This window comes from Eulemur rufifrons, chromosome 21, assembly GCF_041146395.1.
Source record: "Eulemur rufifrons isolate Redbay chromosome 21, OSU_ERuf_1, whole genome shotgun sequence".
NCBI classification, from domain to species: domain Eukaryota; kingdom Metazoa; phylum Chordata; class Mammalia; order Primates; family Lemuridae; genus Eulemur; species Eulemur rufifrons.
The window spans coordinates 923,079-936,456 of NC_091003.1; the positions used below are offsets into that span (position 1 = coordinate 923,079).

The window sequence follows — 13,378 nt, forward strand, 5'->3', positions numbered from 1 at the left end:
GCCTGGGGCCAGGCCCACAGTCTCCGGGCCCTCGTCTCCACACTGGTAAAATGGGCCACCACCACCTGCCTGGGAGCTACTGGGCAGACTGGATGGATGACTGACACACGCCCTCCACGGTGCGGGGCAGCAGGTGCAGGCGCCCTGTGCTACGAGCAACACAGCAGCTTCCCGTTATTTTAATAACAATAACTATCATTATAGAGCCAAATACAATCATGTTGCAACTACCGAATTAACCATTGTTCTAAAGTGGGGGAGTACACTGCTAAGAAAAAATGTACAAATTACAATGTTGTCCACCACCCTGTCAAACACAGGCGGCGAGTCAACTCTGCAAACCGTTTTTCCTTCCTGTCCCGCGTCTAACAAAATACCCACTGTCCAGAGTACCTGCGGCAGGGACGGAAGCTGGGCAGCCTGCACCTGCGCCTTCCCGGGCGTGGGGACATGGAGGGTCAGCTGTGCGGGCTGCGGGGGAGCAGGGGGCTGGCTGGGTGGGGGCGCCGGCACAGGCGTGTTCGGCTGCTGAGTCTTCACCGGGATGTGGAGCTGTGTCTGAGCTTCCACCGCCTGTGGCTGCTGAGCCAACTGCAGCGCGGAGGGAAGGGCCGAGGCGGGGACGCCGGCCGGGGGCAGCCTCCCGGGCAGCTGCGGCGGCGGGGTGTGCAGGCTGGCGGCATTCTGCACGGGAGGCCCCGTGGAGGGGTCGTACTGCTGCTGACTCTGTTTCTGTCCAGTGAGCTGCGCAGCCTGAGGGGTGGGGGGCATTCCTCCTGCAAAATAAGAAAAACCCCAAGAGAGCTGATTTCCAAGTGAGTTGCAAGGAAGCGCATGACATCCCAGTGATTGTCAAAGACCCATCATACACTCACATGGGAAATCAGCGTTCTGTTAGATCTAATGTCACACAGGAGCACACAAAAAGGAAAGAAACGCACTTGACCTTTGCAAGTTAGCATCAAGCAAAACAAGTATCGAATAACCACAGGGTACCCCTACGACAGCAGCACTTAAGAAAAACACAGGAGTAAAAACTGTTGAAAAGCACAATGACAATGTGATGTGTGGCTCCCATTAGAGTGACAGGAATGTGTCTTTGGGGGCTTTTCATACGGTATTAACCGGAACTCAGAGAAATATCCCAATTTTAGAAACTTCACTTCCAGTATACTACCTCCACTACGCAAGTTTTGATACTGGCTTTTAAGATCTCCATGCACTCCGTCTTTACGTGCTGAAAGAGCCGGCTCTAAAGCTAGGTCTTACCTTGTGCTGTCGGCATTAACTGCTGCAGAGGGACGCCTGTGTTCACCCCCGGGTGCTGGAAAGCTACCCCTTGAGGACCCACTTCAAGTCGAGGTCTCTTAGACTGCTCTAGAATAATTTTCAAAAAAGGTGCAGTTTGATGTAAAAATAAAATCACAAAGGTAGTAGGAAAAACATGTGCAAGTGTTTTCATAATCTTCGAACAGGGAGGCCTTTCTATGCATGAACTAAAATCCAGAAGCCATAAATGATAAGGCCGATAAATATAATTTCTTTTCATTAAAAATTTGTCAGTATAAGAAAAAACACCATAAAAAGGCAAAGGATGAGCAGCAACCTGAGACGACACTGCAATGCATGTGGCAGAGGCTGACGTGCTCGACACGCAGAGAGCACTTAACAAGGAACACGGAGTGGGGCTGGGGGCGGGGCACAGACAGACAGACAGACAGACACACAGACGGGCAGGGAGGATGAACAGCCGGCAGGAGAGCAGATTCACAGAGGGTCGGCATACACGGAACAACGCTGTGCGACCCTACTCAAAACTAAAGAAATCCACATCGGAACAAAGATAAAACTTTTCACCCATTACATCAACAAAAATTAAAAGATTTATCATACTTAATAAAATGACCAAAATGTCAGAGCAGGAATTGCTGATGGTAGTGAAATGTCCTTTTGGAGGGCAATTTAGCACCGTCAATACCCAACGGCACGTGCACTTTGACCCCGCAATTTCATTTCTAGGAGTTTTTCCTCCAGATGTGATAAAAAACACGCAGAAAAAAATACAAGAGACTAGATGTCCACTCCTTTGCTGACCGTCACGGAAAGCGGCGGCAGCACCAGACGGACACCGGCACGGGCCGCACGGAGAAGGAACGAGCGCTGGCTCGGGGGAACACTACGCAGCCCTCACAAAGAACGGCGTGCACGGCTTGGAAGGGTGCTTGTATGCACAGACAGAAGAACGTCTGTGAGAATCCCCAAAACATTCACAGTGGTGACTCGGAGGCCAGGGCGTGGGCGGGCACCAAACCAGAGGTAGACTTAAGTGATACCCGTCTCAACTGTCTGAACCGTTTACGTAAAAGGGCATTAAGTTTGTAATTTGAACAAAAAATTCAGTTTAAAAAATGACTTTAAAAAGCAGATTTTATATTTAATCATCATGATGACTAGAGAGCGTATACACAGAAAATCAAAACAGGGCACACCTGTTCCACTGAAAAACTTCTAACTTCTGTACACATAAACATTCATGTAAATATTTTGCTCAGCTGATAATCACCAAAAGAAAAATAAACTTTCAAAGTAGAAAGAAACCAAGTTCTTTGGCATTCGCTCTTTAGAAACATGCGGCAACTGCCCACGACAGCCCTGAGAGGAAGGACCCCCCGGCCACGTCACCCCGGCGGCCGACGTACCTGTCGGGGGCACTGCCTGCTGCCTCTTGAATGGGTCCGTCTCCGCTGCGCTTCCAGCCCCCGCCACCAGGCTCCCTGCCAGGGCTTGCTGCCGGAAAAAAATGAAAAGTATGCGATTACGATCATTTAAGGGCATTACAAGAATGAATATAAACTAGAACTATAATAATCACCCCAAACATTGACCTCATTCCTTTTTAATAAATGTTATCTACCCAAGATCTTCAAATATACACATATAATGTGTATATATGTAGTATTTATGTATAATAAATATTTTGAAATTCTAACTTACCTCTGAAGGGGGAAAAAAGACTTGTAAAAGATGTATTATTCTGGTTTTAATGGAAATTCAACTAAATGCAAATCTGTAGTCCCTCGGAAACTAACTGGCTTTGCATGTTGAATGACAACACACGGCTAATTTGGGGAACATCAGTCTCAGTTCTAAGACAACAGCTTAGCTGACCTAATCAGTCACACTGCCTAGCATAACCTCACATAAATAAAAAGAAAGGTTAAATTGTATTCCTACTGTAAATCCCCGATTAATAACAATCTAACTTGGATCTTCAAAATGGTATTTCTGTAATTAGCACCCTACTTGATACATGGATATGTAAAATTATATGTATGTGTTACTTAAAATGCTTAAAGTGAAAGAAGCCGCGCTGAAAAGGCTACATGTAGCTACATGATTCCAACTCCATGACATTCTGGAAAAGGCAAAGCTATGGAGACAGTAAAAAGGTCAGGGGTTGCCAGTGGCGAGGTGGGGGGAGGGAGGATGAACAGGCAGAGCACAGGCGGTTCTTAGGGTGGTGACACTGCTCTGCAGGGTGCTCTAATGGTGGGTACGTGTCATCACACGTTTGTCCAAAGCCATAGAACGTACCCCAACCAGGACTGAACTCCACTGTGAAGCACAGTCTCCGGGTGACCATGATGTGTCGACGTGGGTTCAAGTGTCACAAGCAAACGCTCTGGTTGGGGACGCCGCTAAGGGAGGAGGCCACGCATGTGTGCGGGCGGGGCTGTGGGGGCAAAGAATGTACCTTCCTCTCAATTCTGCTGTGGACCTAACACTGCTCTCAAAAAAAGAAAATCTTTTAAAAAAGGTTTACATGAGAAGCTGCTGGTATGTTACTTTACAAAGACAGAAACTGGCCAAGTCTTGGTCAGCACGGATTTAACCCTAACGTTTTTCCGTCTGGTCACCATTCTTGCAATTACAGCGAATGCTGAGGATGGTACATTACAATCGCTAGCTGCTAAATTATTCTTTAATGAATTCCAATTACATCTATTCTACTTAGCCATTTTAAATGCAAAAAATTACAGATACCTAAACAAAGTAACTGTTGGATGAGACCGTCCCGCAGCCATACACAGCCCTTACAAACCAGGCTGTGGGTGAGTCCCGTGAGGAAAGGCTTAGTAAGAGTTATTAAAAGGAAAAATAAGCAACCAAACAGTGTATGTAGCATGATGACACACCAATTACATTTAACAGACACGGGGGAGGAAAGAAAAGAGAAGGGGACGGAGGGATGGACAAAGAGAGGGAGGAAGGAAAGAGGAACAGTTTGAAAACGGACAATGTGTCAACAGTGGCATCTTGGGGCAGGGTTACAGGTAACATGATTGATGTGTGTGCACTTCTCTAGATTTTTCAGATGTTCTATAATGAACATGCACTACTTACATGATCAAAAGAAGAGTTATTTTTTAATAAAAGAAATTGACAAAGGGTTGCAGTAATGGCCAAGTACTTCCTAGCAGACCAAACGTACTCCAGATAAAATAGAAAAAATATGACAAGGGAGGCAGATGATACAGGAAGGGAAGTGGTAGTTCCGAGAAGAGACACACAGTCTCCCTGGCTTGAAGAACAAGGACAGAGGGCAGGAGACCCCACGTTCTCTCCCTAGTCTCTGCCACCTCTCTGCTGACTCCTACACCAGGCACACACACAGTCCCAGCAAAGGCCAGAATACTGAACTGAGACCTCAGGTGCCACCTGCCACAGAGGAGTGTTGGCAGCTTCAATCCAATAAAGGAAACAAGCGTTAGTTAAAGCAAAACAATCAATACTCTTCAGAAGAACATAACAGAACCCAGGATTTCTACGTGTCATTCACAATCTTCCAAAATCCAATTCAAAAATTACTCCGAAATACAAACAAGAGAACACGAGCCATCCTAAAAGACACTCAACGGACACTACCCCCAAGAGGACCCACAGACCGGAATTAGCGGACAAGGATTTCAAAGAGGCTTTCATAAGTATGCCCAAGGTCATAAAGAAAAATATATTGTTCTACAAATAAAGGACAAGAGGAAATCTTGACAGAAATATAGAAACTATATTTAAAGAGAGCCAAATGGAGATTCTAGAACTGAAAAATAAAACATTTGGAATACAGAACTCACTGGAGAGGCTCAACAGCAAGGCGTGCAGGGACAGAGAGAGACAGTGAACTGGAAAACAAGGAGAAGAGCCGAGGGAAGGACCTGACTTCGAGGCCCACCCCACGGCTCCCTAGAGCAGGACGGCCTGGCGCTGGCACAAGGACCAGCGGTCAGGTGGAAAGAACGGAACAGAGTGCCAAGAAACAGACCCAGCCTCACACAACCACGCGATTTGCAAAAGGCTCCAAAACAATTCAATTCCATGGAGAATGGAAAGTCTCTTCAACAAAGGATGCTGGGAAACTAGACATCCATATGAAAAACTGATAAATCGGACTTCCTCAAAAGCCCAGGGAGGAAGGCCCACGCTCTCTTCTCCTCCCTCCCACTGTGGCTGGCGCTGCGGCCTGGCACCTGCCACTGCGCCTGCCCCGCAGAAGACACGGGAACCCCTCCGGGTGCGGTGGACACCCACCTTTGGTTTTCAAAGTGACTTTGAGTTTTTTCTTATTCTGTCTTCATGAATATTTTATTGGTAAAGATACTGTTTTTAAAATACAAACTTGATTTTAACTAAAATCCATTATTATAACTCTTTTAAAAAGAAAGAAAAATTCCTACAAAGAAAGAGATGCTCCGAAAGCAATCTAACTCTGTGTGCCCGTTTTAACAGGAACAATGTCAAAATGGAGTTTGTCCATAGAAGATTTAATCTAATTTACAAAGATTCTAGAAATTACACCAAGAAAAAGGACAGTGGAAAGAAGTAGAGATGTAGTTCACAGAAAAGATAACTCTGAATGTTTGCCACCTACACATTCTGAGAAATGTGCTCAAAAGAAAAAATGAACGAAAAATGAAGAAAATTAAAAATACCTTAAAAAAAAGTAAAAATAGAATGTTTACCACCACAAGAGGAATACACTTGCGCTATTGTCAACGGAAAAAAAAAAAAGCCAAACTCTGTAAAATAATTTTAAAGAGATTTATTCTGAGCCAAATTTGAGGCTCATGACCCGGAGCCACGCCCAAGAGGCCTTGAGCAAGTGGACTCGCTGTGGCTGGGTTACAGTTTGGTTTTATACTTTTCAGGAGGACAGGGGTTACAGGTAAAGTCATAAATCAATACGTGGGACTCATACATTGGTTCGGTCTGAAAAGGTGGGCCATCTCGAAGCAGGGGCTTGCAAGTTATAGGTGGGTTTAAAGATTCTTTGGCTTGTAATTGGTTAAAGACATGAAGCTATGTCCAAAGGCTTGGAATGTTTTAACATAGTTGCTGTTTATCAGAGATAAGCCAGGGGACACAGCTTTGTTGTGTAAATTGAGGGCCTGTAGGTTTGTCTTGCATACCCTTAGGCTTGTTAATGGGTAATGGGTTACAAAGGATGTCCCCAAGGAGGGAGAGGGGCACGATGAGGCACCTCTGACCTCCCTCCTCCTGGCAGGCAATTTAGTTTTAGGATATTCCTTTGGCCACGAGGGGGTCCGTTCAGTCTGCTGGTGGGGGGGGCGGGGCGGTGGTGAGCCTTAAAATTTTATTTTAGTTCACACTATTTTGGAGGAAGAAACTGAGACCAGCAGTAGTTAGTGGTTACTAGAAGGCAAATTTCTGCCCAATTAAAATAATGAAATAATTAAATGAACTAACTTTAACTTTTTGGAACCACGCCCTTTGTAAGACTGGGAGTCACTGCAAGGACAGGATGGAGTCGAGGTCCTCCCTGAACCCCTGGAAAGGACACACCTGTGAGTGGAGGGGGCCAGGTGACCTAGGGTCTCTCTTAACTCAAGATCCCAGAAGAAGTCCTCCCACATTTAACCTTGGAAGAGGGTAACTGAGGAAAGCACAAAAACATTGTGCTTTCTCTTTTAAAAAGTATGTATACTAAAACAAGTCAAGATGCCATTTTATACGTATAAACTTTTAACTGTACACAGAAAGATACGAACACATATTCAACATCACTTTTATTCAGCATCACACTGGAGGCCCTTCCCAGTGCAATACAGCAAGAAAAAGAAATAAAAGGCATATAGATTAGAAGAGAAAAAAGAAACTTTGTCTTTTTGCAGACATGATTCTCTAGGTAAAAAATCGATGGAATCCACAAAAAACAATAGTTGGTACAAATGTTTATTAGGTCTAGTTGGTTTATAGTGTTGTTCAAGTCTCTATTTCCTTGTTGATCTTCTGGCTAGTTGTTCTATCCATAATTGAAAATAAAATATTAAAGACCTCAAAAAAAAAACAAACCAATAACTGGGTTAGGATCACGGAACTATAATTATTTATTTTCTCTAACATTACAGTCACTGAAGAAAACTCTCCAAATCAGAATAGTTTTATATAAATATAAATAACTATAATAACATTAGTATTATGTGTACAATAACTGCACTCAATAATGCCACCCCAGAACCTTTTGGAAACAGAAAAATATTAATAATACCTGCAATACTGAGCACTCTAGATTTATACCTAGAGTTTAATTTGCTATAGTTTATCATAAAAATCCTACAGTTGTTTGCGAATAACAAAACTCATCCTGAAACTATGTGTTAAACTCTTCTTAGAATACTTACCAGGGCGGCAAAACCACAATGACAAGACTGAGACCATGTGCCGACGTCTAGCAGCAATTTTAGCTAAACGCAAAGGGATGCACGGTGAGTTCCGCGAAGGCACATGTGCCCCGACTCACCAACGCTGCTCCTAAGAATCATCTCTAAACAGGAAAGACGCGGCCAGAATCAGAGAAATGGCTAAGTGAGTCACAGGTCTCCAGTTCCTGGCGTATTCGCAGCTGTTACGCTAAGAACTACTAAAACCGCTAAGAACTACTAAAACCGCTAAGAACTACTAAAACCGAATGAAACATAAAAGCATAATTGTTAAACAAAATAACAAAACAAAAAAGTGCAAATACACTTGTTTCAACTGGCATATATGTAACATAATATAAAATATCGGCCGGGCGCGGTGGCTCACGCCTGTAATCCTAGCACTCTGGGAGGCCGAGGTGGGCGGATCGTTTGAGCTCAGGAGTTCGAGACCAGCCTGAGCAAGAGCGAGACCCCATCTCTACTAAAAATAGAAAGAAATTATATGGACAGCTAAAAATATATATATAGAAAAAATTAGCCGGGCATGGTGGCGCATGCCTGTAGTCCCAGCTACTCGGGAGGCTGAGACAGGAGGATCGCTTGAGCTCAGGAGTTTGAGGTTGCTGTGAGCTAGGCTGATGCCACGGCACTCACTCTAGCCTGGGCAACAGAGTGAGACTCTGTCTCAAAAAAAAAAAAAAAAAAATATCATCATGTTAGGATGATGGCATTATGGGTAATTATTTTTTCTAACAGGAATATGACTGAAAAAAACTCAATTCAGAATGGTTCGTCTATAAATAAATGTGCATATGTCTGTCTGTATTTTGTGTACAACAGCTCTGCTCTCAATACTACCACCTGAAAATCTTTTGGAAACAGAAATTAATAACACAGAGAATTCTGAATTTATTTCTGGAATTTCACTAGTCAATATTAGTCAATTAAAAAATTCTATAATTGGCTGTAAACAATAAAATTCATACTGAGTTTTTTTTCCCCAAAGAAAGGATATGGGTTTCTTTCAACTCTTACTTCCTTAGACATTCACCAGTATTTGCCTCAAAAATCTGTCTCAAAATGGAGCCTCCTTGGTTTTCCTCTTTCAGTCTTATAATTTATTATGAAATATACATACAAAATAAATTATAAAAGATACGTATGTGACTTCAAAGTCATAATAAAATTAATCACAGAATTGAAATAGTGGGATATCATTCCCTGAAAAATTCATTCAACTTCTTGTTTGAAAATTTTCATAATACAATGTTAAGAAGGAAAATGAGAAAACACATACATATAATTTAAAATAGTAATAATAAAGCAACCACTAGGTACTGATCACATAAAATATAAAAATAAAACATAAAAATATTACTCGTGCCTTAAAAACTCCACGCACCCCTTGCCCTCTAAGGCACTCACGACCAGACTGCATTAAATAAACATCTCCCTGCAGAACCCTCCTGTGCCGCTGGGGGAGCGTAAATTAACACAGCCGTTACGGAAAACAGCACGGAGGTTCCTCAAAAAATTAAAAGTGAAACTACCGTATGACCCAGCAATCCCATTTCTCAGATTTCCCAGTACACACCCAAAGGAAATTAATCAGTGTCTGGAAGAAGTGCCTGCACCCCACGTTCTCTGCAGCACTATCCCACAGCCAAGATGCCGAATCCACACTGACGACTGGATAAAGAACATGTACACATGGTCTATATGCAATGGAACATTCTTCAGTCAGTTAAGGAAAAGGAAATCCCGCCGTTTACAATGGCACGGACAAGCCTGGAGGGCATCACGCTCAGTGACTGAGTGAGAGAAATACAAATGCTGCTGGTATCACGCACATGTGGAATCTTTGAAAAAAAAAAAAAAGGTCGAACTCATAGAAACAGACCAGAACGTGGTTGCCAGGGGCTGGGGAGTGGGGAGCAGGGAGACATTGGTCAAAGGGTACAACTTCCAGCCTTAAGTTCTGGAGATACAACGCACAGCATGGTAAGTATAGTTAATAATACTGTAGTGTACATTTGGAATTTGCTAAAAGAGACCTTAACCATTCTCACCAAAAATAAGTGGAGGCACTGGATGTTACTTAATTATAGTAATCATTTCACTATATCAAATCACTTTGTACAATCTACTTATACACAGCTTTGTCAACTATACCTCAGTAGAGCTGAAAAAAGACATCTCCTTGTAGTGTCACCACCTGTGGATTTAACTCTACCCAACCTCTGGTTTTGCTCACTAGTGACCGTGACATGAAAGGAGCCTACATTTGTTCCTCTGTAACCTCTGCCCTCCACATCACGCAGCTGAGTCACCCGCACAGATGCGAGTGTGGCCAGGGTCCACTCTGATCGGGCCTCCTCTGTGTGAATGTACACAGGCCACTGATCCACTCCACTGCCAAGGGACATTTTGGCTCTTTCCAGTTTGGGGCTCTCACAAATGTGCTGCTAGGAGCGTTACTACATGTGTGTTCTGGTGCACGAACACCAGAGCACGAATACCTCTAGCACACACCGCTGGGCCAAAGGCTCATTGCTCACCTTTTCCAGGTGATGCAAAGTGCTTCCAAGTGACTCAACAAACTACAGTCTCGTCAAAAGTGGACGAGACCCTCACGGATCTGTATCAACAGGGTCCACCCAATTTAATTCCCAGGGATCAAGTTAGAGTCACAGTAAGTCTGAGTGGTTTCACTTGCACTGTGGAGACTGTGCCTCTTTTTCACGTGTTTGTAGGCACTCCTGGCTTCTACCGTCCCCCTGCTCTTATGCAGATATTTATCAGTGTGGCCTATAAATGCGTTAACAGATTACAGTACATTACTCCAAGCAGTAACAGGAAAGATGCCCCCCTAACAAATTTTCTGACAATCTCTAACTTAAGAGTTATCTTCAACTGTATCAAACTCATTACAACGAATGCCTAAATAACAGAATCAAACTATTATTCCCCACTAAAAGAAACCAGGCTCCTGGAAGAAAAGGGTGATTCCAGGGTTGGATCAAGGCATACAGAAGATGAACCTTAAACATCTTATGCCAGAAAGTAAGGAAGCGACAGGGACATGTCAAAAGTATACTAGAGGCTCCAATTGGTCAATCACAGATAACGTGAGCATTAAAATAAGTTAAAGAACAGTTGGGGGAGGGGGCTGGGCAGCAGTTGCCTGGCAAGAAGCACCGGAGAACTCTATGGTGTGGGGGAGACGGACGTCCCAACCACCACGCGGGTCACATGGTGTACACATTTGTCAAAACCCAGCAGACTGCAACACTGAAGATTTCTGTAGTCCCTGTATCTAGAATATACCTCAATGTAATGTAATTCACCATTTTTACACACTAAAGAAGAAAAATCACTTATCATGTCAATAGATGCAGAAATAGTATTTGACAAAATTCAACACCCATTCACGATAAATACTAGGAATCAAAAGGAATCTCCTTGACCTGAGAAAGGACAGCTGCAAAATCTGCAGCCGACATGACACTCAATGGTGACAGACTAACGCTTCCCCCAAGACAGGAAGGAGGGAGGATGTCTGTCCACTCCACTTTTATTCAGCATCACACTGGAGGCCCTTCCCAGTGCAATAAAGCAAGAAAAAGAAATAAAAGGCATATAGATTAGAAAAGAAAAAATAAACTTTATCTATTTGCAGACATGATTCTCTAGGTAGAAAATCGATGGAACCTACAAAAAGCTCCTAAAACAAATAAATGAATTTAGCAAGGTTGCAACTGTATTTCTATATACTTGCAATGAACAACTGGAAAAAAAATTTTAAGTATTGTTTATAATACTATACAAAAAATAGGAATACTCAGGTATAGACTTAATAAAATATATACACAATTGGTATGCCAAAAATTACAAAATGCTGGAGAAAGAAATCAAAGAAGACCTAAATAAATGGAGAGATATACCATATTCAGGGACTGGAAGACTCAGTATTTGTCAAAATTATCACTTCTCCCCAAACTGGTTGACAGATTCCACGTAATCCCAATCGAAATCCCAGCAGGATGTTTTGTAGAAATCAACAAGCTGATTCTAAAATTTACACGAAAAGGGAAAGGAATCAGAATGACCAAAATAATTTTGAAAAAGAAGAGCAAAGTTGGAGAACTCTCACTACCTGACTTGAAAACATACCGTAAAGCCCTGGTAACCGGGACAGCACGGCACTGGCAGAAAGACAGACGCACAGCTCAGTGGAAAAGACGCGAATCCAGAAACGGAACGAAATAGGATCGACTGGTTTTGACTGAGCTGCAAAGTCAATTCAACACATATAGGACGGGCTTTCCAAAAACGGTGCTGGAACAACTGAGTATTCACGAGCACATGCAAATGAATGTTCCCATGTTTGCCGTGTTATACAACACTGCGCTCAAAATGGATCACATATCTAAATGTAAAACTATGAAACTTCCAGAAAAAAAACACAGGGGAACATTTTTGTGACCTTGGAATGAGCAAAGAGTTTTAGATGCGATATCAAAAGCACATCCATAAAAGAAAAAAACTGACAAACTGCACTTCACCAAAATTTAAAACTTTTGCTCTGCAAAAAATAATGTTGATAGAAGAAAAAGACAAGTCAAAGACTGGGAAAACATACTTGCAAATCATACAGCTAACAAAAAACACATCTATATCATGCAAAGAACTTTCAAATGCAACAACAATAAAACTCAATGAAAAAATGGGTGCAACATGAACACATATTTCACCAAAGAAGATACACAAAAGGCACATGAAAAGATGTGCAACTTCATTAATGTTTAAAGACATACAAACTAAAACCACTACATACCTATCAGAATGACTAAAAAAGAAAACGGACGGTAACAAGTGCTAAGGAGGAAACAGAACAACAGGCACTGCCACACCTCGCTGCTGCGAACACAAAGCAGCACGAGCCCTCTGGGAAAGTCTGGCGGTTTCTTAACAAAGTTGAACATATACTCAAAATATAACCCAGCAATCTCATTCCTAGGTAGTTACCTAACTGAAATGAATGCCTATGTTCACACAAAAAACTAGATGTGAACATTTACAGCAACTTTATTCGTAAGTTCCCAAAACTGAAAACAACCCAAACATCACTAAAAGGTCGAATGGATAAACAAACTGGGGTCCATTCACACAACAGGATACCGCTCAGCAACAAAAAGAACTATCGGTACGTTCAACAAAGTGGACAAACCTCCAGTGCGTTCTGCTAAGTCATAGAAGCCAGACCGAGGTAACACACGCTTGATGACACTTGCTCATTCCGGAAGTGGCAAAGTCACAAAGACGGAGAACGGGGGCGGGGTGCACGGTGTGACTAAACACAGGCAGCAAGAGGGAATTTTGGGGGGTTGACAGAACTGTTTCCTGTGGTGGTGGTACACAACCCTATGGATTTGTCAAAACTTATAGAAGTATAGGCCAAAAAAGAGTGAATTTTACTGAAAGTAAACTAAGTAAGTTTAAATAAATATAAGCAAATACTGATAGTGACATATTATTGAAATAAGAATCCATATATAAATGAATATAAAAATGGAAGAAAAAAGGTTAAGATCATTACAGTAGACACCAATTAATAAACGTAGACAGAATGACAGAGCTAGAAAATCCGTTTTGGAACC

The 13,378-nt window shown here is 42.6% G+C and overlaps 1 protein-coding gene across 1 annotated transcript in view; it reads right to left on the reverse strand.

Moving 5' to 3' along the window:
* The window catches only part of LOC138401820 (E1A-binding protein p400), a 100,822-nt gene that overhangs the window by 77,897 nt on the left and 9,547 nt on the right, over positions 1–13,378 (reverse strand). Inside the window, exons 3-6 of the mRNA XM_069497418.1 lie at positions 13,009–13,011; positions 2,689–2,787; positions 1,270–1,375; positions 394–776 (exon numbers count right to left, since the gene is read on the reverse strand). Coding sequence (XP_069353519.1) covers positions 394–776; positions 1,270–1,375; positions 2,689–2,787; positions 13,009–13,011 — 591 coding nt within the window. The remainder of the gene's footprint in view (positions 1–393; positions 777–1,269; positions 1,376–2,688; positions 2,788–13,008; positions 13,012–13,378) is intronic.